General features: G+C 35.0%; 3 protein-coding genes across 7 annotated transcripts; all 3 read right to left on the minus strand.

The window, feature by feature from the left end:
• Position 1: 1 nt before the first annotated feature.
• On the minus strand, positions 2-5,084 carry LOC306857455 (uncharacterized protein). Of its 4 annotated transcripts, none has more exons than XM_079397407.1 (13): positions 5,011-5,084; positions 4,301-4,340; positions 4,010-4,107; positions 3,803-3,918; positions 3,567-3,719; positions 3,386-3,431; positions 3,088-3,171; positions 2,865-2,981; positions 2,313-2,386; positions 1,830-1,934; positions 1,110-1,193; positions 847-979; positions 2-753 (listed from the first exon to the last, which is right to left on the minus strand). In XM_079397407.1, the coding sequence occupies exons 2-12, from the start codon at positions 4,320-4,322 to the stop codon at positions 877-879; spliced, it is 1,002 nt and encodes a 333-aa protein (XP_079253533.1). In that variant the 5' UTR covers positions 4,323-4,340; positions 5,011-5,084; the 3' UTR covers positions 2-753; positions 847-876. The 4 variants fall into 4 exon arrangements, with proteins under 4 accessions (XP_079253533.1, XP_079253534.1, XP_079253536.1 ...); XM_079397408.1 differs by having other exon boundaries at positions 4,301-4,343; XM_079397410.1 differs by having other exon boundaries at positions 4,301-4,363; positions 5,011-5,081.
• Positions 5,085-15,882: 10,798 nt separating this feature from the next.
• LOC306857667 (uncharacterized protein) lies at positions 15,883-20,155 on the minus strand. 2 transcript variants are annotated; one of them, XM_079397705.1, is made up of 13 exons: positions 20,045-20,155; positions 19,778-19,821; positions 19,584-19,681; positions 19,365-19,480; positions 19,135-19,287; positions 18,970-19,060; positions 18,551-18,706; positions 18,377-18,465; positions 18,209-18,265; positions 17,715-17,786; positions 17,336-17,428; positions 17,130-17,235; positions 15,883-17,041 (listed from the first exon to the last, which is right to left on the minus strand). In XM_079397705.1, exons 2-13 carry the CDS (start codon positions 19,797-19,799, stop codon positions 16,937-16,939), a joined length of 1,158 nt encoding a protein of 385 aa, XP_079253831.1. In that variant the 5' UTR covers positions 19,800-19,821; positions 20,045-20,155; the 3' UTR covers positions 15,883-16,936. The 2 variants fall into 2 exon arrangements, with proteins under 2 accessions (XP_079253831.1, XP_079253832.1); XM_079397706.1 differs by having other exon boundaries at positions 18,563-18,706; positions 20,045-20,152.
• A 2,787-nt stretch (positions 20,156-22,942) lies between these two features.
• LOC306857386 (pleckstrin homology domain-containing family S member 1-like) lies at positions 22,943-27,669 on the minus strand. Its single transcript, XM_079397309.1, has 13 exons — positions 27,551-27,669; positions 27,221-27,266; positions 27,005-27,105; positions 26,798-26,901; positions 26,570-26,722; positions 25,881-25,953; positions 25,398-25,568; positions 25,224-25,309; positions 25,045-25,101; positions 24,285-24,359; positions 24,015-24,107; positions 23,750-23,882; positions 22,943-23,667 (listed from the first exon to the last, which is right to left on the minus strand). Exons 2-13 carry the CDS (start codon positions 27,243-27,245, stop codon positions 23,602-23,604), a joined length of 1,137 nt encoding a protein of 378 aa, XP_079253435.1. The 5' UTR covers positions 27,246-27,266; positions 27,551-27,669; the 3' UTR covers positions 22,943-23,601.
• Positions 27,670-27,812: the final 143 nt, after the last annotated feature.

Here is a 27,812-nt window from a genome sequence, read left to right on the forward strand (position 1 = left end):
TCATTTAATGATTTTGTTCTCTGAATCACATTTTATTTCATATTTGTGCATGTGCAAGATATAATTTTTCTCAAGAAAAGTCATTTACATACTGAACAGTGTCAGTTCTTTAGTTTTTTTTAACATGTATTTATTACATTATACTGTCTTAACTTCATTTCAATTTGAAAAAAAAATAATAATTTAAATACATTTTCTACCAACATGACAGGTTTCAAAGAAACTGCAATAATGCAGCTGTCAGTTTATAAAAACACATTCTTTGCCAAAGTAATACAATAAAAGATACTTGATATGAATTTATATGCTGAACAGGAACAATCAGAATTCAGGTTATAAGAATATAAGATCAAGTTTTAATATAATTCAGTTTGTGTTTGTCTGCCACCATGTGGCTACAAAATATACTGCATTTAAATGCAATTTCAGATTCACAGGTATTTTAAGATGTTCAGAAAAATACTGTTCAACCTATCTTAACACTATCTAACATTCATTTACTGCTAGAAGAAATTTCAATTATATCTTGTTTTAATGTTTCTATTGCCTCAACCTTGCACTTTCAACTCGTTCTCTTTGACTACTGATTGCCAGTACAGTGCTATTCCCCATAGAGAAAAAAAAATTACTTTGATTTTAAGAGAGAATTGAAAGGCCAAAGAAGAACCATAGCACAGCATTTTGTTTGTGTCCTCAGCAGGGTACAGAATTCAAAGGAATGGAGCCCGGGAGCCTTCGAATGGTCAGTTTTACCTGGAGAGAGAGCAAAAAAGTGTAAGTTCAACTATAGCCATTTAGCTCTGATTCCATTTACAAAATCATTCTTGTACTCTGACTCATGACTACCTCGCACTTGCTGAGTCTTCTTAGGTATGTTTATACCTCCTCCACTGTGTCTGTCAACAGGTCATTGACAGCCAGTATCTGATCTCCCTTGTGGAACAGAGATGAAGCCTCAATCTCCCCACATTCAGATACACTAGTGAAGAAAATAATAGCAAAAATGAATCCAAACAAACTTGCATGAACCAGAGAGCATAAGGACACCATGCTTCTGGGTTCAGCCCAACATTTCCTGTAAATTTTTTATTTATTTGTGAGAATCGTACCATGGTTTTCCCTCCTCCTCTGAAAATACCAAGCTGTTTGCATCATGATGGCTTATGTAGATTCCCTTCTCAATGTGTGTTTCACTGAGGAATGGAAAACATGTAGCTATGTAACATGTAACTCAAAATGTAACTAGATTCCAAAACTACAATTTCATAACCCCAGTTGTTTGACAACTAAATTTTGCAGTATGTTGTTTTCTATTGAATTGATCTTCTACGGATGTTCTAATCACCTCTTGCCTGGAATTGACCTGTTCAGCTTAGTGGAGGCACAGTTTCCATTGAAGTCAAAGCAAGAGTTTTTAGTGTTTTTATTATTAGTACTGTTTTCTTGTATTCCATAAATCCCTAGGATGACAATGAGGGACAACCCATTATGGTGGTGCTGATTTTTTTTAAGGTAAGATTTAACTGCTTAAGGTGCTACAAAGTTTAAAATGATGATGTAAGTCGCAGTATCAGGTTGCAAAATTAGTTCTGACTCGTCTTTGTAATATGTGTAATAACTAGTTGAGCAAGATCACTGCTGGATACTTTTCATAAATGTAATGCATGCTGATTTGTGACAGGTAAGGTAAAAAAAAAACCCTTAAGGCTTTGCACAAAGCTTTTTATTCTCTAGGCTAGGGAACCTGAGATATTGTTCATAATGTGACATATAACATTATGCAGAAATAAGCGATGATCTGTTGAAATTTAATTTGTCAGTTGTTTTACCTTTGTCCATCTGACTCAGTGGATGTTTGTGGTGTCTTCATATCATTGAAGGCTTTTGTGACAAATTCCAACAGACTGTTTCTAGATGTGCCAGTCACACTCTCCCTGGAAAGAACAGCAAATAATTATAATTTGCTCAAAGCATGAGAGTCTAAAAAAACAAGCCTCTAACAATAGGTAAAGCCCTTTGTTGCCCCCGTGTGAATCTCATGTGAACACAGTACATTTGTAAATGACTGTGCAAAATGATACTTGACTGTAAATAAGCTTTTGAACATTGCAACATTAAATTGCAAATGATATCAAAAAATGAGGTCAAAATCAAAAACAAATTGGTCTGTTATACAGCCTTCTGTGTACTCAAGAAGGACACAAATGGATTCAAATATAAAAAATAATGTTGCATTTTTTAAGGGTAAATAAGCACTAACAGGTTCAGTTGAGGTAAAGTAAATTTAAATACATAAAGAGAGTTTGTCATACCCTGATGGCATGTCCTCATTACTTTCCTTTGCAGTCTCATCAAGCCGTTCCTCTTCTTTCAGATTTTCATACACCTGAAAAAATAAATTGTTGTAAACACATTACAACGGAAAATACGTCAAAGACGACCACGAACTCTCCAGCAGCTGGAAACCTATATCAGGCAAGAATGGGACCAAATTCCAACACCAAAACTCCAGAAACTCATAACCTCAATGCCCAGACGTCTTCAAACTGTTTTGAAAAGAAGAGGAGATGGTACAGCAAGGTAAACATACCCCCGTCCCAACTATTTTGAGACCTGTTGCAGACATCAAATTTGAAATGAGCTCATTTTGTGCATAAAATTGTAAAATTTCTCAGTTTAAACATTTGTTATGTTATATGTTCTATTGTGAATAAAATTATGGCTCATGTGATTTGAAATTCTTTTACTTTTCATTTTATTCAAATTTAAAAAATGTCCCAACATTTCCGTAATTCGGGTTGTATGATACAAGTGTTTGGTTTTATAAGTGAAAGTGTATGTTTGTGGGTTTAACTATGCCATACCAGGGTTGCAGATGGGCTGCTTCTGGGTGACTGGCTACATTGACCGTGCTGGGTGGGAACATGTTCAGATGCTGACTTCTTCCTTGGAGGCAGTGGAGGTTTACTATCAACTTCAGTCTGCAATAATTGAGAGGTACAACTCAGAAATAATTCAAGCAAAGTTATGAGAACTGAGTCAAAGTCACAAACAAGCATGTGAAAGCATTGATAGTGAATTAATTACGTCTTCAGTGTCAGAGGGGCTTTGGTCTTTGGAGTTGGATTCTGTCGTGCACTGAGGTTCAGTTTGTGGCTCAATTTTGTAATTCTGTAAACAATTTGAAAAAGGAACTGTTTAAGACCCATGAAATTGCATTGATTAATAATTATTTGTTAAAATTGACAAAAATGATCTTGTAATATATATTTAATATATCAATTGAATATATTAAAAAACTAAAATTGTTTAATGATTTTTTTCAAAGAGAATTATGACTGAATTAAAGCTATTAAGCTCATAGGCAAAAAGTAGAATGTCTCACCTTTATAGCCCCGAATAAAGCATTGAACCATTTATCCACATCATCCCTGAAAACAAAAGATCCCATATATTAGCACTAAAAGGGCTAACCTTAGTTTATTTTGTCCATTTATTTGCATTTTTTTATGCAGCTTTTTGCTAAGTATGGGAATTATGGCACAGCAATGGTAATCATGGCAAACCTGCTGTCTCCAATGAAGAAAAATTCTCTTGGGACCTTGTCTCCTGGATTTTCTGCTTTCATGTAGAGCACAGAGGACGGAGGGCAGTTGAAGGTTTTACAAATCCATTCAAAAGCTTTATTTTCTTGAGGATGCACTTTCAGCATTGTGATGCTACATAGAAAAAATCATTATATTACTGTATAATACTAACCCTTTTTGTTAATGGGAAAAGTAATCAAAAGCTTTCGCCTTACGTGGAAGCTTGTATAGATTTTATAGGTTTGTCTCTCTCAGAGGATTTGTAGTATTTTAGTTCATGGCTGCTGTCATTTGTCTTTGAAAGCACAAAGAAGCGGCGCTTCCATGATTTCTGCAATAAATATTGAAATGTCTTAGATGAGATACATAGATGATACTTATGAACTGCTGATATTTCTGTGTAGGAAATCCGAACGTTATACCGTATATTTTATCTGTCTAGGAGGAGGGGACTTTAATAGAAAACCTGTGCACACTTCCTCCACCTCAGCTGCTTCATTGTGACATGAAGCATTTAAATCTGTTGGAGAAGAGTACATACGATTAACCAGAATTTAACCACTCGTCACTATCTGTAATAGTTCTCGCAATAGAATTTTAATGAGACAGATGATTTTGTATATGTATACAAAATATATATATATATAAAATTTCATTTCTGGCAATTCTGGTTCTAGCCAGTCTGTATTGTTTAAAATAGATTTCAGACATACCTGATTTACGTCTGCTGTTCATTTGGATAATGCTGAATATCTGCTAAAACAGACATGATATGTCTGTTATCACACACATCAGATGATATTTAAGCAATGATTGGTGCTTGCGAATATACAACATAGAAAAAGCCACATCGCTGTATTTTACAAAAATGTATTTATGAAGTTAAAACAAACTGAGTTCACCCAAAAAAAAATTTTTTTTAATTTACATTAACTCACCTCATGTCATTCCAAACTTGTGTGTTATATTTTGGGGAACACAAAAGAAGATATTTTGACAAATTAATTTTTTGTAACATTGGTTTAAATCCCATTGACTTTCATTATATGAACAAAAACATTCTTCAAAATATCTTCTTTTGTGTTCCGCAGAAGAAAAAAAGTTTTGAAATGACATTAGGGTGAGTAAATAATGACACATTTTTATTTTATTTATCTCTTTAAATATACAATACTGCATGAGTCAGCTCATTATTTAGATTCTTTCTAGGAATATTGATATTTGGAAAAACCAAAGCAAAGCTTTTCACTAAAAAGCATGCACTGGGTGCTTTTCAGTTATATTTTTTAAACTGCAAGAAAGATGCATATTGCTAAAAATATAATGAACAGTAGTGTAGCCATAATTTCTTAACGTGTACAACTAAATCAGATCAGTTTAGTCATTGAATCAGTAGACCTGCAATACATCATAAATGGATTACCTTAACTATTGTGTGTGTCGCAGTAAAAACAGTGTCCTCTGTACTGCTGTCCTGTTTTCACAAATATGCATGTCATGATTTTGAAAGAAGGCTTCTATTGTCACTGAAGAAGGAGGAGTTTCTCATTATGTATCCTCCCTTTGTTGAAAACATATTTTAGATTCACGGAAAATTTGGTCACAGAAAGTACCAGTTCCTTACTGGCAATGACTTTACGCGATAGAAGCGATGCATGTTGATTCTTTTCCTTGATGTCTCAGATGTCTGTGGTTATTTACACAAATTCCTTGCAAATCTAGATTCTAGCAAGATTCCCCCACATTTGAACTTCCGTGTGAAAAGTGCATGTATGACCTGTTTTGTAATTTAATAATTTCATTGGATCAAGTAATTTTAGCCCTCTGTAACTTTGAGTACATTTTAAGGCCAATTAATATTTTACATATGAGAGTATATTTAAAAGGTTAAGCAATAGTCCATAATAATATCCTCATACATATTAGATTAGTGAGACATTGAGATTAATCAAGGGCCTTAGATGAGTGATATAAATGCATTGATTTTCCATCTTATAAGTAAACAAACACTTGTCCTTGCACTAGGACAATAAATCAAAGATTAATTGATCACTCTACCTAAAAGGTACAGTGTGCACCAGTCGATTGCATGTTTGTTTTATTTGAGTGGGTTTTTCTGAGAATGTGTTTAACACAAGGAACTAAGATCTAAAAATGCCAATCCATTCCTGCAGTGCATTTGCAAAAGTGACAAAAGTGTTGTCACAACGGTGTATACATGCACTCTTAATGAGATGAGAAATGTTAGCTGTGTAACAAATCTTCTAATAAATATTGAACTATTCTATTTCAAATACACATGTCTTTACTGACAGAAAAAAGATAACTAATTTCCACTCATTTCCTCTCAAGTAACTCTGCAGTTTTATAAATCACCACTAGAGAGACCTGTTCACTGTAGTGTAGACACATGGAGGCCTACAACACCAGATGTGAGCTCTCTGTTAACTTTTCTCCATTAAAGAAAAACAAACACTAGAAATCAGTTATGGAGCAAAAGATGACAGCACTTTTTAGCTAAAAAGCTAAAAATGCAAAGTCCATACTGTTAGGCAAGGGTGATCAGCTCAATTAGTCAAGACTAGCCTGGCATGGACTTGACTAACAGTGCAGCAGATGGGGGATAAGGTGATCAAATAAACAAACAAACGAACAAAAATAAATAAATAAATAAATAAAATAAAAACAGGGTAGACATGACGTTTTTGACAATGTAAGTCTTATTGTAGTTAATTAGTATATATATATCTATATATTTATATCTATCTCTCTCTCTCTCTCTCTCTCTGTCTATATATCTATATCTCTCTCTCTCTCTCTCTCTCTCTATATCTCTCTCTCTCTCTCTCTCTCTCTCTCTCTCTCTCTCTCTCTCTCTCTCTCTCTCTCTCTCTCTCTCTCTGTCTATATATCTATGCTAGTGGAGAGTTGGTATCTTCGTGCAAGGGGTGATTTCCAAAAACATTCTGACATCACTGACGGGAGCAATGCCTGAGAATGAGGAAACACCTTTTTTCATTCATCTAAGCATGTGCATTTTTCATCAACTCAGAGTTACATACGCCATTCAAAAGTTTATGACTGGCATGATTTTTAATGTTTTTGAAAGAAGTCTCTTATGCTCACTAAGACTGCATTTATTTGGTCAAAATAGAGTAAAAGCAGTAATATTGTATAATATTCCTACAATTTAAAATAACTGATCAGCTCAATCAGTCAAGACTAGCCTGGCATGACTCGACTAACAATGCACTAAACAACCAACTAAACAATCGACTATCTTTCTCTCCCTCCCTTACTAGCTTGTACTTATTTGAACAATGACTGAGACTTGGTGTTACGAGCACTTCCTCTGTCTGATTGCCTCTTCAAGATGAATCGCTTTTTGTATTCCCCAATTGTAAGTCAGTTTGGATAAAAGCGTCTGCCAAATGACTAAATGTAAATGCAGCTTGGATGGGTGATAAGTTGATCAAAACAAACAAACAAACAAACAAACAAAAAAACAGGGTAGACATGACATTTTTGAAAATGTAAGTCTAATTATAGTTAATTAGTGTATGTATAGATAGATAGATAGATAGATAGATAGATAGATACAGTGGTGGACATAATTATCGACACCCTTGATAAATGTGAACAAAAAAGGCTGCAAAAATTAATTTGCATCATTAATCCTTTTGATCTTTTATTAAAAAAATTACAAAAATGTAACCTTTCATTGAACTAAAACAATTGAAAATGGGAGGAAATCTCATTATGATTTATTTATTTTTTTTCTCAAATACAGGTTGGACACAATTATTGACACCCCTAGAAATTTTTACGAGTTAAATATCTCTGAAGTATATTCCCATTCACATTAAAAAATTGGAGCACTCCAGGGGGATTATGAACATGACATTATCAAGCCATGGCTTCCTGTTTCACAGGAATATAAATAGGAGAAAAAACAAAGTCCAAATTCCCTTAATCATCCATCACAATGAGAAAAACCAAATAATATATTTCTGATGTGCAGCAAAAGATAATTTAGCTTCACAAATTAGTGAAGTGGCTTTAAGAAAAAAAAAGCTAGAGCAGTGAAAACTCCCATTTCCAACATCAGGGTAATACTTAAGAATTTCCAATCAACAGAAAATGTTACAAATCTGCCTGGAAGAGGACGCGTGTCTATATCGTCCTAATGCACGGTGAGAAGGAGAGTTTGAGTGGCTTAAGACTCTCCAAGGACTACAGCTGGAGAATTGAAGAAAATAGTTGAGTCTCGGGGTCAGAAAACCTTTAAAAAAAAATTGCCAAACAGCTCCTGCATCACCACATGTTGTTTGGGAGGGTTTCAAGTAAAATTCTCCTTGCTCATCCAAAAACAAACTCCAGAATATTCAGTTATCAGACACGACTGGAACTTCAAATGGGACTGGCTTCTATGGTCAGATGAAACTAAAAAATGAGATTTTTAGCAGCAAACACTCAAGATGGGTTTGGTGAACACAGGGATAAAAAAAGTACTCCATGTGTACAATGAAATATACTGCTGTATTTTTTATGTTGTGGGCCTATATTTCTGATGGAGGTCCTGGACATCTTGTTTAGACACGTGGCATCATGGATTCTATCAAATACCAACAGATAAAAAAATCAACAAGTGACTGACTCTGTTAGAAATCTTATAATGGGCCATGTTTGGATCTTCCAACCGTACAATAATCCAAACACAAACCTCAAAAACAACACAAAAATGGGTCACTGGGTACAAAACCATGCTTCTGCTATGGCCATTCCAGTCCTCTGACCTGAACTTTATAGAAAATGAGTGAGGTGAACTGAAGAGAAGAAGCACCGTCATGGAGCTGTGAATCTGAAGGATCTGGATGAAGGAATGGTCTCTGATCTCCTGTCAGGTGTTTTCTAACCTCATCAGGCATTGTAGGAGATAATTTAGAGCTGTTAAAATGGCAAATGGTTGTTTCAAAAAGTATTGAATAAAAGGGTGCCATTAATTGTGGCCAATGTGTATTTGAGAAAAACATTTATTTAATAATGATATTTCCTCCCATTTTAAATTCTTATTCTCCAATGAAAGGTTAGATTTTTGTGATTTTTTTTTTTAAAAATAAAAGATCAAAAGGATTAACAATGGAGATTAATTTCCACAGTCTTCTTTGATCATATTTACCAAGGGTACCAACGTAAAAAAAAAAACAAGTGTAAGTTGATCTATTTTAAATCCATTTTTTTTCCTCCAATTAGCGAGTTGCAGCGCTAGATTTTGCCCTCTTTCGGTGTTAGGACAGACAGCACAATTAGGTTTGTGTGTTTTTGATTTTTTTTGGCCAGTAGGCTACGCAAAGTGATATTGAGATGCTGAAGCAAATCGTATGATGTTTATCTCACATTCCACACTTTAAAAGCTGTAAATATCAGAGGTGGAGGTCTAGAGTTACATGACTGCATTTGCGAATTTAAAGATTTCTAATAACTGATACTGATTATTGCTGATTTTAAAGCTTACTGAAATTTAAATAATTCAGATATCTACAGTTTTGCATATATACACAACATAAAATTGGCCCCTCTCTATTAATTGTGGCCCCTCTTGTGCCCCCTAGTTGAAAAAAATCCTAGAATCGCCCCTCTTAATGGTAGTGTAAAAACACCCTTTTTACCTTGTCAAAATCAGCTCTGTTCACAGCAACCTGTTCTGTTGCATGTTCCTTGAAATGCTAATGAGCTCTGCTCACCCCGCCCCTCTCTTCTGTGGGGTGACTAGCCGTTCTCATGAGACTGTTAGAATCAGAATCAGAATCAGAATCAGAATGAGCTTTATTGGCCAAGTATGTTTACACATACAAGGAATTTGTTGTAGTGACAGAAGCTCCACAGTGCAACAGAAAGACAGTAACAGGACAGGACACAGGTAATGAAACAAAATAACAGGAAATAGCCAATAGCCAATGTACAAAGCAGCAAAAAAAATAAAAAATACACAATATATAATATATAATATAGGCGACTATGTATGTACAGGTGAAGTATGTGCAAATTAGAAATGAGAAAATAAAATAAGTGAGTGTGGTGAATGGATAATGTATTAGTTGTGTGTTCTACGTTTATTTATTGAGTGTTCATGAGATGTATTGACTGAGGGAAGAAACTGTTCCTGTGTCTGGTCGTTCTGGTGCTCAGAGCTCTGTAGCGTCGACCAGACGGTAACAGTTCAAAGAGGTTGTGTGCTGGATGTGAGGGGTCCAGAGTGATTTTACCAGCCCTTTTGCTCACTCTGGATAAGTACAGTTCTTGGAGAGTGGGGAGGGTTGTACCAATGATTCGCTCAGCAGTCCGGACTACCCTCCGTAGTCTTCTGAGGTCAGATTTGGTAGCTGAGCTGAACCAGACGGTTAATGAAGTGCAGAGGATGGATTCAATGATGGCAGAGTAGAACTGTTTCAGTAAGTCCTGTGGCAGGTTGAACTTCCTCAGCTGGCGAAGAAAGTACAGCCTCTGCTGGGCCTTCCTGACAATGGAGTCAATGTGAATATCTTTAGGTCCTGAGAGATGGTGGTGCCCAAGAATCTGAATGACTCCACTGCAGTCACGGTGCTGTTCATGATGGTAAGTGGGGGGAGAGCAGGGGGGTTTCTCCTGAAGTCCACGATCATCTCCACAGTTTTGAGCGTGTTAAGCTCCAGGTTGTTGAGACTGCACCAGACAGCCAGCTCCTTAACCTCCTGTCTGTAAGCAGACTCGTCACCGTCCTGGATGAGGCCGATCAGTGTGGTGTCGTCTGCAAACTTCAGGAGCTTGACAGAGGGGTCTTTAGATGTGCAGTCGTTGGTGTAGAGGGAGAAGAGCAGTGGGGAGAGTACGCAGCCCTGAGGAGCTCCAGTGCTGATGGTTCGAGTGCTGGATGAGAATTTGCCAAGCTTTACTAACTGCTGTCTGTCTGTCAGGAAGCTGTTGATCCACTGGCAGACGGAGGTGGGGACGGAGAGCTGAGTTAGTTTATTTTGAAGGGTTTCCGGGATAATGGTGTTAAAAGCAGAGCTGAAGTCCACAAACAGGATCCTCACATAAGTCCCTGGTCTGTCCAGATGCTGCAGGATGAAGTGCAGTCCCATGTTGACTGCATCATCCACAGACCTGTTTGCTCTGTAGGCAAACTGCAGGGGGTCCAGTAAGGGTCCAGTGATGTCCTTCAGATGAGCCAGAACCAGTCTTTCGAATGATTTCATGGCTACAGACGTTAGTGCCACAGGTCTGTAGTCATTAAGTCCAGTAATTTTGTGTTTCTTTGGGACGGGGATGATGGTGGAGCGTTTGAAGCATGAGGGGACTTCACACAGCTCCAGTGATCTATTGAAGATCTGTGTGAAGATGGGGGCCAGCTGCTCAGCACAGATTTTTAGGCAGGCTGGTGACACACCATCTGGACCAGGTGCTTTCCTTCTTTTGTTTTTCCTGAAGACCTGGCACACATCGTCTTCGCTGATTTGAATTGTAGGTGTGGGGGAGAGAGGGGTTGCTGGAGGTGTGAATGGTTGTGTGGAGGGGTGTTCTGGGCGGGTGTGGGGTGATCGTTCAAAACGACAAAAGAACTCGTTTAAGTCGTCTGCCAGGTGTTGATTCTCCAGAGTGCTGGGGGGTGGTGTTTTGTAGCTGGTGATGTCCTTTAATCCAAGCCACACTGAAGCCGGATCGCTGGAAGAGAATTTGTTCCTGAGCTTGTCAGAATAATTCCTCTTTGCCACTCTGATCTCCTTTTCCAGTGTGTATTTGGCCTGTTTGTACAAGACTTTATCCCCCTTTCTGTGAGCATCTTCTTTGGCCTGACGGAGCTGTCTGAGTTTGGCAGTGAACCATGGTTTGTCATTGTTGTAGAATAGATGAGTCCTGGTAGGAATGCACATGTCCTCACAGAAACTGATATATGATGTTACAGTCTCTGTGAGCTCGTCCAGGTCATTTGCTGCAGCTTCAAAAACAGACCAATCAGTCAGGTCGAAACAGGCTTGTAAATCCCGCTCTGTTTCGTTAGTCCATCTTTTAACAGATCTTAATACAGGCTTCGCAGACTTAAGTTTCTGCCTGTAGGATGGAATAAGATGAACCAAACAGTGATCAGAGAGTCCTAAAGCTGCTCGTGGAACCGAGTGATATGCGTCCTTTATTGTTGTGTAACAGTGATCCAATATATTACTGTCTCTGGTGGGACATGTAACATGCTGTCTGTATTTTGGCAGTTCACGGGAGAGATTTGCTTTATTAAAGTCCCCGAGAATGATTAAAACAGAGTCCGGGTGTTGTTGTTCACTCTCTGTGATCAGATCAGCGAGTTTCTGTAGAGCTGTGCTCACGTGCGCTTGCGGTGGAATGTAAACACTCACGAGAATGAACGAGCAGAACTCCCGCGGCGAATAGAACGGCTTGCAGTTAATGAAGAGCGTTTCTAGATCTGAGCAGCACATCTTCTTTAAATCTGAGCAGCACATCTTCTCCGTGAAACTTGCTAACTAGCACATTATTAGGAAAGGCAATTTGCAAAGATACATGAAAAACCCTTTATACTCACTTCTTCTGGAGGTGAAGCTGGATCACGAATGATTTGTGCGAACATAGACGCATTTAGGTAGATCAAAAACAAACATACTCTACTGCGTCTTCAGTGGATCAGATGTCGGTAGTAAATGACGACTGCTATATTCATTGCTACATCCAACTACAGAACATCTCAATGGCTATGGAGACATTCTTGTCTATGTCCCATGGTGACAAACAATGGCGGACTGATAACAGCTCACTCAATTCATTTGGTCTTTAGAATTTAGAATGTTTATAAGTGTCACTGGCCAGAATCTGTTTTTATTTATATGAATAAAACTAAAATGTAAACTGAATGCTGAAAATGTATTAGCATTAGCAATATATTATTTGTCAAGATTTGTGTATTTAACCTCAATTTCTATGGATAAATGAAAAATTGGTTGTTTTAAAGTAAGTTGTTTTTATATCATGCAGGAAGTAGGTGAAGTAATTTTTAGCCCATGATTCATCAGAGCTTTTTGAAAGGCACTGAAATACTTTTGGAACCGGTCCATAGTATGGAATGAAAATACTTCTTCATCTCCAGGAGGGGTAACTTTAACAGGAATTGATAGATTAGCCCATGATAATATATTTAATCATGTCTCATACAGTAGCTCTTGTTATCCTGAATTCATCAGCAGCTGCATAAATCTAATCGTACTACAAAAATATGGACTTTATGTAAAACTGAATTATTTAAGCTTTTCTAAATATTGCATAATGCATTTTTTTTTTCTGTTTTGCCTTCCAGTAAATTTTCCTGGATGGAATCAGAAAAATCCCGTCTAACCTGCTGTCTACAACAAGGAAGTAACCTGTCATCCACTGCGATAAAAACGTTTTCTGCAGACCATTACCATGTCAGATACAAATCAAGGCAAGTTTCATCTAAGAAATATCATAGTTGAATAAATGGTACAACTTAAAATTTCCTCTAAATTAGACATTTATACATGTCTGTTAAATGCATCTGATATCCTGAATAAAAATATACAGATACTGTAAAATATAGAGAAAAGTTCATTATTAGTTTGTCTCAGTAGATTCCAGACACGTCTGAATCATGTTTTCTGTTTGGATGCTGTTGCTTCTTTGCTAAAGTGTGCTAAAGCTAGTGTTGTCTTACTGAATGTCAGTGACATATCCTTAATAGAAAAACACTAACACTTTGTTAACAGTTCATGCAACTGTTTCATATGTGTTTCTTTCTCCTCTTAAAGGGTATTATTTGGGTCCATCACACCCTATGAAACCTTTCACAGTTACAGGCCCGGTTTCACAGACAGGGCTTAGACTAAACCAGGATTAGGCCATAGTTCAATTAGTTATTTTTAATAACATGCCTTAGAAAAACATTACTGGTGTCCATCTTGAGACAAAACAAAGGCACTGATATGTTTTAAGACCAGTCAGTGCAAGTTTATTTCAGTTGAATCAGCTCAGCATTACAGTTTAGTCTAAGACTAGGCTTAAGCTTTGTCTGTGAAACCGGGGGACAGTGTTCCCGTCTGAGCAAAACTTTGACCTCTTAAAAACGCAGTGTCTCTGGACTGTTTACATCCTGTTCAGTCACTGTTCAGTGTCAAACCCAATATTAATTGGTTTCTAACAACAGCCCTATTTGTTTTCCTATACCATGGTTCACCTAGGAAGTTAAATATATGTTCAGTTTCAGGATTCAGAGATTTTTCTTGTCTACTAATAGTCATTTTAGCCATTATAGTCAACTAATCACACATTATATTAATGTAATTACTTGCATATATATTAAGGGAGCAACTAAATCTTAAAGAGTCTTCAACAGCCTGTTCTGCACTCAAGTGCACACATAAAGCTTGCCGCAAAACACCGGCAAAAGTAATGAATGTATCAGAAAAAATACCATGGCGATATTTATATTATCTGTTAATGAACTAGTGTTTTCTGAGTCAGTGTCTGCTGCAAAGACAAAGTTGATGATGTTGACTCGTAAAAATGGCAGTGATCACACCAGCATCTTCATGTTATGCAGTAAGGTTGCCAATTACTTCCACACCCTACGCAAACACTTGGATATGCGACTAATTGTGCAAATGTATCAAGGTTAACGCTAGAGCGAGCATTTGCTACTTACATATTTACATTTTAAATGAAAATCCATATATGTGATTGATGATTAATAGGTGAACATTTGGATTCAACTAAAATAATCAAACCCAAGTCTTCAGGATTTCTTTAAAAAATAGGCAGATGTGTGTTTGATTAGGAATGGAACTAAACTCTGCAGGACAGTGGTCCTACAGGATTGAAGTTGCTCATCCCTGAACTAAATGTACTACATTTCACCTTTCATAGGTGTCCTAGTCTGCAGCATGATCATTTCATGATAATAGTGCAGAGCTATTTTTTGTTCTTGGCCCTGATGGGAAGATAAGTTTTTGGTTAACAACATCTTATTGTTTATATTGCATTTCAGCGCTTTAAAATGCACTTGTGAAAAGTTAGTTGTCTTGGGTTTTTTACAGAATGCAGAAAAACTGGTTTCATTCAGCCAATGTGGTTGTTCGGAAGAAGCTACAGGTCTTTGTTTTTGGCTGTGATAGAAGGGGTAGACGGAGTTTCTCGTTAGATGCAGGTTCTAAATTCAAGTTTTAATAAAACGTATTAAACTTAAAATAAAATAAAAAACTTACAAAGTAGAGACAGAGAACAACGGCATCTTACAGAGAACAATGTGTTCATCTATTCATCACGGGTTTGTGATATGAATTTGGTTGTACACAGTCCGTTTAAACAATAGAGTTATTAGGTATAATCAATGAATTTGAATGATTAGTTATTGATGTGTTTAAAAAAAAACATGAATAAAACTATTTATGCACATATTTGTTATCGCATGCACTCAAAAAAATTATTCATTCTATGAACTCAATTTAATTGAGGGCAGGATTTCCATCCAATAAATATGTGTAGCCCCAACTCATAAAAAACTAATTAATGCGATGAAATGTAATTGAGTTGGGCCAACTCAATTTTATCAAATATAGTGTAAATGAAATTGATACATTGAAGTGATTTTTTTTTATTTTATTTTTTTTATTCTTGTTGAACTAAAACGTTTAACTGGAAAATAAATTATCAGGCAGACATCCTTCTACACTCAAAAAAAAAAGAAAGATTTGTTGGATTTACTTAACTTTAGGCATTAGCATAAGCTGGTATTGTTTCATCCATGGCATGCCCATAGTTGTTTTTTTTATTATTAAAACAACTTTGCTTCATGTTAGGAGGTCCTCCACTCAAGCACATGCTCTACACTTTACTACAATGGTAACCCCTCAAAACAATAACATACCAGAAACTCTTTTAAATACAAACATAAAAGAGCATTAAACATTAACAAGTCTCCCAATTTTATCATCTGAATAAAAAAATGCCTAAAATAACATTTTATTTCAAGATTTACTCTGCTTATCCAGCCCTGTGCAAAGCATGATGGGGAGGGGAAATCCACTTCCTAGTTACACAAGTAAAATCATTTGTTATTTCAAAATGAAAATGTTGAGTTGAGCCAAAACGTAACTGTTTCAAGTCAGTTTAACACAATGCAATTGTATAAATGGGAAACTTAACATATTGGTGTTAAATGAAAATTATTTTTTAAAATAAACTGAACAGTGTTGGATAATCATTTTTTTGAGTGACACAGCAAAATAGAAAAAAAGGCAGAAACTCTTAAATGGTAAGTTTAATAACAATTCACAGTGTAACAATGTGCAAGATGCATGCTTTTCTAAAGCATATCGATATAGTAAGTAGGCTACTTACTGTTATTCAGTAATCATTTCAAACATTAGATAATGATTGGGAGCAGCGTGTCACTGGGTACATGCATTGCAAAACAAATAAAGAATACACAATGACAAAAAAGGTTTAATATACATAGTACATAAAATGTCTCATACTATTAAAATTGTAAAAAAAAGAGAAAGAAGTGCTGCTTTAAAATATATGAACAGTGTAGAATTATTAGTTTTTCACTGTGAATTAACTCTCATACTAGTTTTGAAGTAATACTTCACACTTGTTCTTCAAACAAACAAATATATACAGTATCCACTGCCACCCTAGTGAAAAATAAATATACTAAAATGTATCTGAAATACATTTATTTCATGTTAATTGTACTACAAATACTTTATAAAAATACCCTGCAGTTTTTGGTATACAAGGTATCTTAAAGTCTGCAAAATTGGAACAACTGATTTTGTACTTAATGCACTTTAATTGTGCTGAAGTAGTGCTGAAGTCCAACTAAAAGTGTACTGAAGTATATTTGATTGTGCTAAAGTGGAGCTATTGCAAGTATACTTCAGGTACACTTTCAATATCTTGCATTAAGATCGTACAATCCTCATTAATAGTGACATTAAAACACATTTTAGGCGTAATATTAAGAAATGTGCATTGTGCACAAGTAGTACTCCAAATCAAGTTTAATTACAATTTTTATATCAGTAAGTCTCAAGCGATATGTCAGTAAATAAATATGTTAATATTTGAACTATACTTTGTATAAAATAAATGTATTTTAAATATATAACTTTTTTACTAGGGCACTCATGTAATTTCATGTACATATAATTATTATTACTTTTTTTTACATATTTACATGATTAATGTGCAGACAAAAGAGGATAAGGAGCCTCTGTATGAGTAAATGAATGAGCTTTAATGACCCATAGACCCTCTGACCCTTAAGTTAGACGTGTACATAATTTCTATTATTTCGATGGTGATGAAAAATTTTGCATTTTTTGTTTTGTGTCCTCAGTGTGATGGGCAGGGTTCAGAGTGAGGCCTGGAAGCCGCTGAATTAGGATTTTTACCTGCAGATCATTTCAGTAACTTTATTTATCGGTCTCTTATTAGAGTGATGAAAAAAGACAGTTCCTTTACTGTGAATTATCATCTTACCTCATCCTTGCTTAGTCTTTTTATGTATTTCTGAATCTCTTGTACTGTTTCTGGAGGCAGGGTCTGATCCCCCCTTGAGTCCTGAATTTGACGACACTCAGACACACTGGAGAAGATGGCGATGAGAAAAGAAATATATTATCTACTCGTAATACCATTGATTCTAGAACAGACTGTCTCGTTAATTATCTATTGTAGAGTTGTACCATGGTTTGCCTTCGTCCTGTGTCAAGATCAGACTGTTTTTCAGATCATTTTGACTAACGCAGGTCTCCTTCTCAACATGTGTGTGCGTTTCACTATAAAGCAGAAAAATACAAATGCCACATTTATCATAACCACCGTGCTAATGTATATCTGATGATTTTAATTAGGAAGGAATATAATTTTACTCAACTGACACATTGATACAAATAGTTGTTTTCTCTAAAGCTTTAGCACCCTGCTAATGGTATTTCCAGTATGAAATTAAGGATGTAACCACAGATTTAAGATTAGTGTGGACCACGAATAATAATCAGTCACTAAAACATGTATGAGTCTGAATATGGTGGTTACAGCCCTGTTTGAAATTTTAAAAATTACCTGTTGTCCAACTCAGTAGAGGCACAGTTTCCACCGAAGCTGATTGATTGCTTAGAATGATTGTGATCATCACTGGGAAAAAAACAGAGAAGGTGTCAGTCCTAAGTGTATTCAGCAGAAGAACCACAATTGCTGTGATCTATTTTGATCTATTGTGATTAATTTATTGTGATATTGATCTATTCTGTGATCTATTCTGATTAAGGGTCAGACTACCATAGACCACATCCTTTTTAGACGTTAAACATCTTAATGACTGCATCTCTCAGCTATGTTAAAACCTTGCCAAATTTCATTTTAATAGTCATCCTAAACCAGACCTGTTCAGCAAGAAAGAAAACAGCAAAATAGACTGCAAATTGATGTTAAAAAAGTTTTTTTGAACACATTCAAATGTGTCAGACTATAAAATTAATATATTTATCATATCTTGCAAAACTGACACAATTGTGCAATCACACTGAGGTAAATAACAGCGAATCAAAGGAAATTACTTTTTCTGTTTGCATGCAGTGTCATCCTCCTGTTGGTCATCTTCCAACACCATTTGCCTAATCAGGAAAGGTCAAAGAAAAATAAAATTAAAATGTCTCTGAAAATCGTGTTTTATCGACAGAGTGCATTCCACGAGGCCAATGGGAAAAGTGCTCTCAAACACTTACACTAATCCCATGGACATGTATTCACTGCTGTCCTCTGGAGGTTCATCCTGCTTTCCGTCCTTCTCGTCTTTTTCCTCAATAACTGGAATCTGCCAGATAGAGGTTAGAGTTTTGTCTGTGTATTTTGTCATATGCATGTATATGTGAAAGAAACTGTGTTTAATTGTGTAAAACCTTGCGTGTTACTTGTAATGGAGGTTCGCTTAGCTTGCGGGGACTGTCATGTGGCGGAGATGTTGATTCAAACGCTGGCCATCTGTCATCAGACTGGTCTTCACCGTTTGGTTCTGAACAGTTCACAGGTACAGACATTGATCTAGATCTCTTGTCCTGTGGAAAAAGGTAAAGCATGTGAGCATTCACAACCTCTCAAAAGTTTTGGTACACTTTACTGATTTTTTTTTGTTTCTTATGATGTTAAAACTCAAAAATAATTATTGTTTTTGGTTACTGGATAATTACCATATTTCCTTATGTGTTTTTTATTATTCTTATATGTAGGAAATGGTAGTAAGTATCAGTAGGTGTGCTAGACTGATAGTTTATATAAGCATCTATGCAAAGACAGAGAGGGAGAAATAAGGTTTGTTTACCTGAGTATCGTCTGTTTGTCGTAGTTTATTTTGTGATTTCTGGGTCTTCATTGCCTTGAATAATGCATTGAGCCAACCATCCACATCAGCACTAAAAAAACACCAGGAATCATTTAACACTACTTTCATGGAACTATGTTTTGATGGCAAATAATGGTGGCAAACCTGTTTTCTCCAATGAGGAAATATTCTCTAGAGTGTTTTGGTATGTCGTCTTCCACCTTCAAGAACAGCACAGAGGATGGAGAGCCCTTGGATTGTTTCTTGACCCAGTCCCACTTCTGATGTGCCTCAGGGCTAGTGAACAGCAAGCTGATCCTGCAAAACAGGAAGACGTTCTCATTGTAGTATGAAAATACTTTATGTATTTATTTGTGAGACAGTCTTTTCCTTACTTAGAAATGTCTATCGCTCCCAAAGTCTTGTCTCTCCTTTCGTTTACGTGATATGTCAGCTGGTAGGAGTCCTCATCCGTTTTGGAGAGCACAAAGAAACGATTCTTCCATGATTTCTGTAAGAGATATATAAAACTGCTAAGTTTCTTAAACAGAGGAACTGTCTTTGACAGACTGCGGATATTTCAGTTTCAGGTTGAACTGCAATATGAAACGTACAGTGTTTTTAGTTAAGGCTGTTAGAGGGGGGGACTTGACCAGGTATCCAGTGTAAAATTCCTCCACTGCTGGTTCTCTGTAAAATGTAGCTGTTGCTGCTGCAGAAACATAATGATAGCTGATCAGCATTAAATGCTGCACAATTCCGTTTAGTGTTTGATTATACCGTTTTTCCTAAGAGATTTTAGACTTACGAGATTTCTTGTTGTTGGACATCCTGATGTTGTTTGTTTTAGTTCTAAAATAGTGAAATGTTTAAGTTTTTTTACTGTAAGCTAATTACAGTTCAATGGAAATTAACCCTCCACCATATTTCAAATGTATAATATGTTATATAATAATATTACATTATCAAAACTTTTTCTCAGATGAATCGTATCAACATTTTATTTCTACATGTTACAAGCATCACAAAGCAGAATCATCATATCGGTAACCATATTCTGTATTATTATTTTTACCTTGTGTCACGGTAAAATCAGTGTCCTCTGAAAAGTTCTCACAACATGTATGTTATGATGGTAGTTTAGGAGGAAACTGAAGGTCCTTTGTTTCTTCCAGGGTGTTATGCTGGTGAAATGAGTTGTTTCTGGTTATATGTCAGCTCACATTTAAGTTCCTCCCCTTTGACTCTGTCATTCCTTCAGACAAACGTGTTCATATCATTGTGTTATTGTGGAAAACATCATAATACAAAAAGAAACACATAATGTGAGCTATGACTGAATTATGTACTCATAAACCCATTTTTTGGATTCTAGTTTTTATGCAGTTTATTTATGCTCTTGTTGTATAGTTATTCTCCATGCACATGCACTCTTGATTCCCCTAGTTTTTATTCTCTTGATGATTCAGCTTTAAAGGGGTCATCGGATGCTAAATTCACTTTACAAGTTGTCTAAACATAAATGTGTGTTGGAAGTGTGTGTACACATCAGAATTAGCTTTATTGCCAGGTGTGTTTGCACATACAAGGAATTTGTTTTAGTGACAGTAGCTCCACAGTGCGACCGAATGACAGCAACAGGACAGGACACAGATAGTAAAAAATTGTATTAAAATTAAAAAAAAAATAATGTACAAATATACAAAAATGGACAATGTGCCAAATAGCACAAACACAATATACAAAAGACAATTCAGAATGTACAGGTATGTTAGGTGCAAATTTGAAATGTAATAAGTATGTGTGTAAAATAAACTAGCTCTGTGTGGACGATTATTTAAGATGTCAAATAAAGCAGTGAACAATATGTTTTAATGTACTGTATGTTTCAGAGACGATTTGAAAATAGATTCTAGACATTTCTGTCAAATTAATATCTAATTATAATAAAAATTTGTATTTTTATAACATTTATAAAGTAATTTTAGAATGTTTCAACAGTTTAATAATACTATATATTGTAACAGTGTGCAAATACATGCTTTTGTACAGCATAATGCATGGATATATATTACGTAGGCTACATGTTATTCAGTAATCATCAATCTAAAGAGTGACTGAAACATTTGAATCAATGCATAATGACTAGGAGTAATATATCATTGGTTAAATGCTTTGCAAAACAAAATACACAATGACAGAAAACGTGTATATACACAGTATATAAAGTACCTCATACAGTTAGGATTGTAAAAAAGTGCATCTTTAAAAAGGTTAAAATACATGAACAATTTAAATCTGCATTTTTCAATTTGAATTAACCTTCATACTTATTATACATTTTACATTCCACTAGGCCAGTTAATGGGAAAAAGCTCTGAAACACATACAATGATGCCATGGGCATGTATTCACTTCTGCAAATTCATCCTGCATCTCGTCCTTCTCATCTTCATCCTCAGGAACTGGATTCTGCCAGATAGAGGTTTGAGTTTCATTTTATCAATAGGAAGAGCATTTATGTGTATGTTGTATATTGAACAAACTGTGTATAAATGTGTAAAACCTTGAGCGCTACTGGTATTGGAGGTTCACTGAGCTTGCGAGGATAGTAATAATGGTTGTACAGTGACGGGTAAGTTAGCATTAATTCAGGTGCTGATCGTCTGTCATCAGGCTCATCCTCAACCTTTGGTTCTGAACTCTTTACAGGTTCAGATGCTGATCTAAATCTGTTGTCCTGTGGCAAAAGCAAAGCACGTGAGCATGCATGCTTGTATTAAGTTGTAGATAAATATGAAATGAACATGTAAATTTCTAAATAAAGCAATAAATAATGTAAAGTAATAATAATATTAAAATATTTATATTAGCAAATGGTGGCTACTTTGAAGAAGATAGTATTGATTTTTTTGGACACTGCATAATTGCCATATTTCCTTTTGTTATTTATTATTCAGGAAATAAAAAACTTTTGCTGTTCATCTCATTATCACTTTCAACTGAGGTGTCCAATGCAGTGCCATTGTAAAAACATTATTCATTTTGCTTTGCTTTAGTGAAAGTCAGTGAAACACAATGTATTATTAGTATATAAAAAATCTTCGAATTTACATTCATTTTTGGAAATTAATTTAACGTACTTTAACAATTAATAATCATAAAAAACAGATGAAGCCTGACAATTCAACTGTCATCATCTCCATGATTTATTTCTGTTCTGTTTCTCATGACCAAAAAGAGAGTGAAATTATTAGTAAAGTTTGTTTGTATGTAGAAGTTTGTGTTTCCTCTTAGGACAAACGTAGATGGGCTCCTGGCTCACAGAAGATGGCAGCTCATGTGTAACATGTTTTGTGTGACCCAAGTCAGTTTTCTGTTATTGGCCCAATATGATGATATTATTTTCTTATTGCACAGCTACAAATGCAGTCTTGATAATCAGAATAAGTGGAGTGAACTGGTCACAGTATCTCTGGCAGCAAAGGGTTAAATAAATCCCTTTACAATAACAAGCAATATTTCTAAAATGAACAAACCTCTTTTTTTCTTTATGGCGATGTGCCAACATACCTGCTGGGATACCTGGAGGTTCACAAGTGTGTCTCTTTGACCCAAATGTCTGTGTGACAGATGAGTACTTTAGATGATTCAGCTTGAAATTAATTGTATACCATGCACACTTTTGAACGATATACATGAGACAAAACAGAAATGCCAAAACATTACCTTGGGATCTAACCGTCTGTATATGTCAAATTCCCCATCTCCTAACTGCACAAATATATTGTATTGCATCTTTCAAAAAATCATTTCTAGACTATTTGACTATTTTTGAAACAAATGCTAAAGAAATTACAAAATTTAATACATTTCTGTAAAAGTAATATCTAATTCTATTTAAAAAAATTAAATAAAAAAAAATATATATATATTTATTTATAAAATATTTATGAAATAATTGCAAAAAAAAAATAGTTTCAACAGTTTAATAATACTATATATTGTAACAGTGTGCAAATACATGCTTTTGTACAGCATAATGCATGGATATATATTACGTAGGCTACATGTTATTCAGTAATCATCAATCTAAAGAAAGACTGAAACATTTGAATCAATGCATAATGACTAGGAGTAATATATCATTGGTTAAATACAAAATACACAATGACAGAAAACGTGTATATACACAGTATATAAAGTACCTCATACAGTTAGGATTGTACACAAGTGCATCTTTAAAAAGGTTAAAATACATGAACAATTTAAATCTGCATTTTTCAATGTGAATTAACCTTCATACTTATTATAATGTAATACTTGACTCTTGTTCTTCACATGAACAGATGTGAACAAAAAAAACACTACCACTCACATAGTTTCATGTACATATATACAGTCGAAATGTTAATCATTTCTTTCACTTAGTGACATTTTAAGATCAACGAACCGAATATTCGCATTGTTTTCCATATTTACATGTACAGTCAAAAGAGGACAAGTTACTTTAGATAACCTGACTGCCTCTTACGTTCTTCATTTACACCTTGTTTTCCATGAGCTTTCATCAGACACATTTCTGATATCTTGATGTTGATGAATTCACATGAAATTAGTTTCTTGTCCTCATTATGATGGACAGGGTTCAGAGTGCAGAGGCTGGGATCCTATGAGCCGCCGAATAGTGAGTTTTACCTGCAGGTAATTTCAGAAGCATTATTTATAGCTCTCTGAATGTAGTGAGAAAAAATATATATATTGTGAATTGTCATCTTACCTCATCCTTGCTTAGCCTTCTTACGTATGTCTGAATCTCTTCTACTGTGTTAATAAGCAGGTCATTGAAGGCCAGGATCTGATCCCCCTTATGGAAGAGACACGAGTCCTGAATCTTCCGACAGTCAGACACACTGGAGAGGATGAACACACAGCAATGAGAAACATATTGTAAGTTGTTCATTTGTACTCATGTTAATGTTTTCTCTATCAGGATAGGGTACATTTTAAACTGTAGTAACTGTAATTATCAGTGAGAGTTATACCATGGTTTGCCTTCGTCCTGTGTCAAAATCAGACTGTTTTTCAGATCATTTTGACTAACACAGATCTCCTTCTCAACATGTGTGTGCGTTTCACTGTAGAATAGAAATATGCATTGAAATTCAAACAGATGCCACATTTTTCATGCTTATTATAGCTCTTTTATGCATAATACACTAATAAGAAAGTTAAAAATAGATGATGTCATTCAGGTGCATTCAGCAGAAAAATTATATATTTTTTCCAAAAGATGCATTCAAGTCAAAATTTACCATTTATTTTCATCGTCCTCCGCCTGGTTGACTGCACCATTACAAACAGAGGACTCTTGACCATTAATGGAAGTGCTGAAAAAGACAACCAAAAAATAAGATTTACTATACTATATATTTTATAAACAAAAGGGCATCAATAATCAAGATCATTTTAGTGATGAATTAGGCTAAAACCATTTTGGAAAATCTCAAAATGATGCTTGCTAAAGGTATGGTTACATTAGTCATATTTTGGCAAAATTTCATTTTTTTTTGGCTAAAATTTGACTAAAACGGTCCATTGTCAATAATGTAGCAATGGATGAATCACTGCTACACAGAACACAGAAGTCACTTTCAAACCAAGCAGCTTTCTGTTGGTTAGTGCAGTACATTTACATGACTAACTTGAACATGAGAAAAATCTGAGTAGGGAACTCTTGAAAATTATATTGACTGGATTTCCCTCGCAGAATCTTGCAGAGGAACAGTAGAGGTGAATTTTTCTTGTTAGAGATGATTTGAATCTCCTAAGATGTTAAAACTATGCCAAAAGTTTGCTTTAATGTTAACATTCATCCTTGACCAAAGTTGTTTTGTAGTCTTTAAATAAACAAAGAATCAAATCTATCTGTAGCATCTGAGGGACAGAGGGGAATGAACTTAGTGAACACTTTTCAATGTGTCAAACGGCAACAGACTCAGCGTAGACTTAATCGTATCTCACACCACTGACACAATAGAGGTACATAACAGTGAATCAAGAATTCAAAATTACTTTTTCTGCAAGAATGCATTTTCCTCTTCCTGTTGGACTTTTTTCAAAGCTCTTTGCCTAATCAGAAAAGACCACAGAAAAATAAATGAATTGAAATGTCTCTTTAAAAATTGTATTTTACCAATAGAGTACATTTTACATTCTACTAGGTTAAAGGGAAAAAGCTCTCAAACACTTACAATGATTCCATGTCCATGTATGCATTTTCTTCTGCTGATTTATCCAGTATCTCGTCCTTCTCATCTTCATCCTCAGAAACTGGATTCTGCCAGATAGAAGTTTGAGTTTAATTTTATCAATAGGAAGAGCATTTATGTGTATATTGAAAAAAACTGTGTATAAATGTGTAAAACCTTGAGCGCTACTGGTATTGGAGGTTCACTGAGCTTGTGAGGATAATAACGGTTGTACAGTGATGGGTAAGTTTGCATTAATTCAGGTGCTGAGCGTCTGTCATCAGGCTCATCCTCATCCTTTGGTTCTGAACTCTTTACAGGTTCAGATACTGATCTAAATCTGTTGTCCTGTGGCAAAAGCAAAGCACGTGAGCATGCCTACATGCATGTAATAAGTTGTAGATAAATATAAATGGTCAACATGTAAATTCCTACACAAAACAATTTTTTTTATAAAATATATATAACGTAATATTATTATTATTATTGTTTTTTATTATTTTTTTTAATAAATTTTTATCACTGCATAATTGCAATATTTCCTTTTGTTATTCATTATTCAGGAAATGGTAATATAAAAAAATCAGTAGGTGTGTCCAAACCTTTGACAGGTAGTTTATATATGCATACATGTGAAGAGAGAAATATTTTAATGTTTACCTGAAGAGTATTTCTTGATTTCTGGGTCTTCATTACCTTGACTAAGGCATTAAGCCAGCCATCCACATCATCACTGAAAACACCAGAAAACACTACTGAAAAACTGCATCACTTGTTTTAAAATGAAAATTAAAAGTTTAAACTAGAAGATTTCTAGAATTATATTTCCTTGATATAAAACTAACTTTAAAAGCAGAATTATTAAGCTACTGCTTAAAGACACAATCAATGAAAAAATGAAATCAGAATTTAATTTAATATATATATTTTTTTTTTTACAGCTCAGTGAATATTTGAAATTAATTTCTAAATAAATGTGATGAGATGAACCACAAAAGTTAATTTGATCTGATGAATCTCTTTATTCACGTCACATTTATTTTCTGTATCGGCTGTTTTAATATTTGAATATTATATATGCTTTGGAAATATACTAAATGCTTAGCCATGGCGAAAAAGCTCAATTTAAATTTCTATATTTACTACTGTATATGATACTCTACTAAAATATACATGACTTCAGAACTAATAGACATGTACTAAAAGCCCAAAAAAAAAAACATTTTGATTTCATGGAGGCTTTAAATATTATTTTTGTTTGTTTGTTTTTTGCCTGCATCATGCTGGCTTTAATGGAGCTATGTTGGGAAAAGGAAATGAGAATTCTGGTCAAAATTATTGTGGCAAACCTGTTTTCTCCAATGAGGAAATAGTCTCTAGAGTGTTTTGGAGTACCATCTTCCACCTTCAAGAAGAGCACAGAGGATGGAGAACATTTGAAGTTTTTCTGGATCCAGTCCCACTTCTGATGTGCCTCGGGGCCAATAAACAGCAGGCTGATCCTGCAAAAACAGAAAGACACCCTCATTATAGTGTGAAAATACTTCTATATATACAAAATTCAGTCTTTTCCTTACTTAGAAAGGTCTATCTCTTTTCTTTCATTGCTTGCATGATATGTCAGCTGGTAGGAGTGTTCACCCGTTTTGGAGAGCACAAAGAAACGACGCTTCCATGAGTTCTGTAACAGATATATAAAACTACTAAGTTTCACAAACAGAGGAACTGTCTTTGACAGAGAGCAGATATTTTGATTTCAGGTTGAAATGCAATATGAGACGTACAGTTTTTTTGGTCAGGGCTGGTTGAGCGGGGGACTTGACCAGGTATCCAGTGTACAATACCTCCACCATCGCTGGTTCACTGTAAAATGTTGAAGTTGCTGCTACCGAAACATAATTAAAACAACATTAAACACATTGATGCCACTCGGTTTAATTTGAGTTTATAAATTATATTCCTTTTTTATTCAATTTTTCTCAAGAGATCTTTAGACTTACTTGGTTTCTTTTTGTTGTTGGACATCCTGATGTTGTTGCTTTAATGCTAAAATAGATGTGAAATGTTAGAGTTCTGATAAACAGATGTAAACAGATGTTTACTTTACATGTAATGAATCTAAAATATATGAAAGTTTCACTTTTTGATGTTACAAGACAAAATGAACTTTTTCATGATATTTACCTGTATGTTATATAATAACATTGCCTCATGTCTTTATCAATGTTTAAACTGTCATTCCAATTCTGAGAATATCAGCATTTTTCCTTTACATATTACAAGCAGGATCATCATATCAGTAGCAATATTCTATAATATTATTGCCTTACCTTGTGTCACCAAATAAAGTAGCGTCCTCTAAAAAGTTCTTCAGTTCTCACAACGTATTATGATAGCAGTTCAGTAGGAAACTAAATTTTAGGTCCTTTGTCTCTTCCAGTGTTATGTTGCTATAAGGAGGAGTGTCTGGTTATATATGAGCTCAGATGCAGGAATCCCTCCCCTTTTACCTTTTACTGTCCTTTGTTTGTGGAACTTACCAGACAAACGTGTTCATGGCCATATGGTATTGTGAAGAGCATTGTTCTACAA

Source organism: Barbus barbus (genome assembly GCF_936440315.1).
Source record: "Barbus barbus genome assembly, chromosome: 38".
Classification (NCBI taxonomy): Eukaryota; Metazoa; Chordata; class Actinopteri; order Cypriniformes; family Cyprinidae; genus Barbus; species Barbus barbus.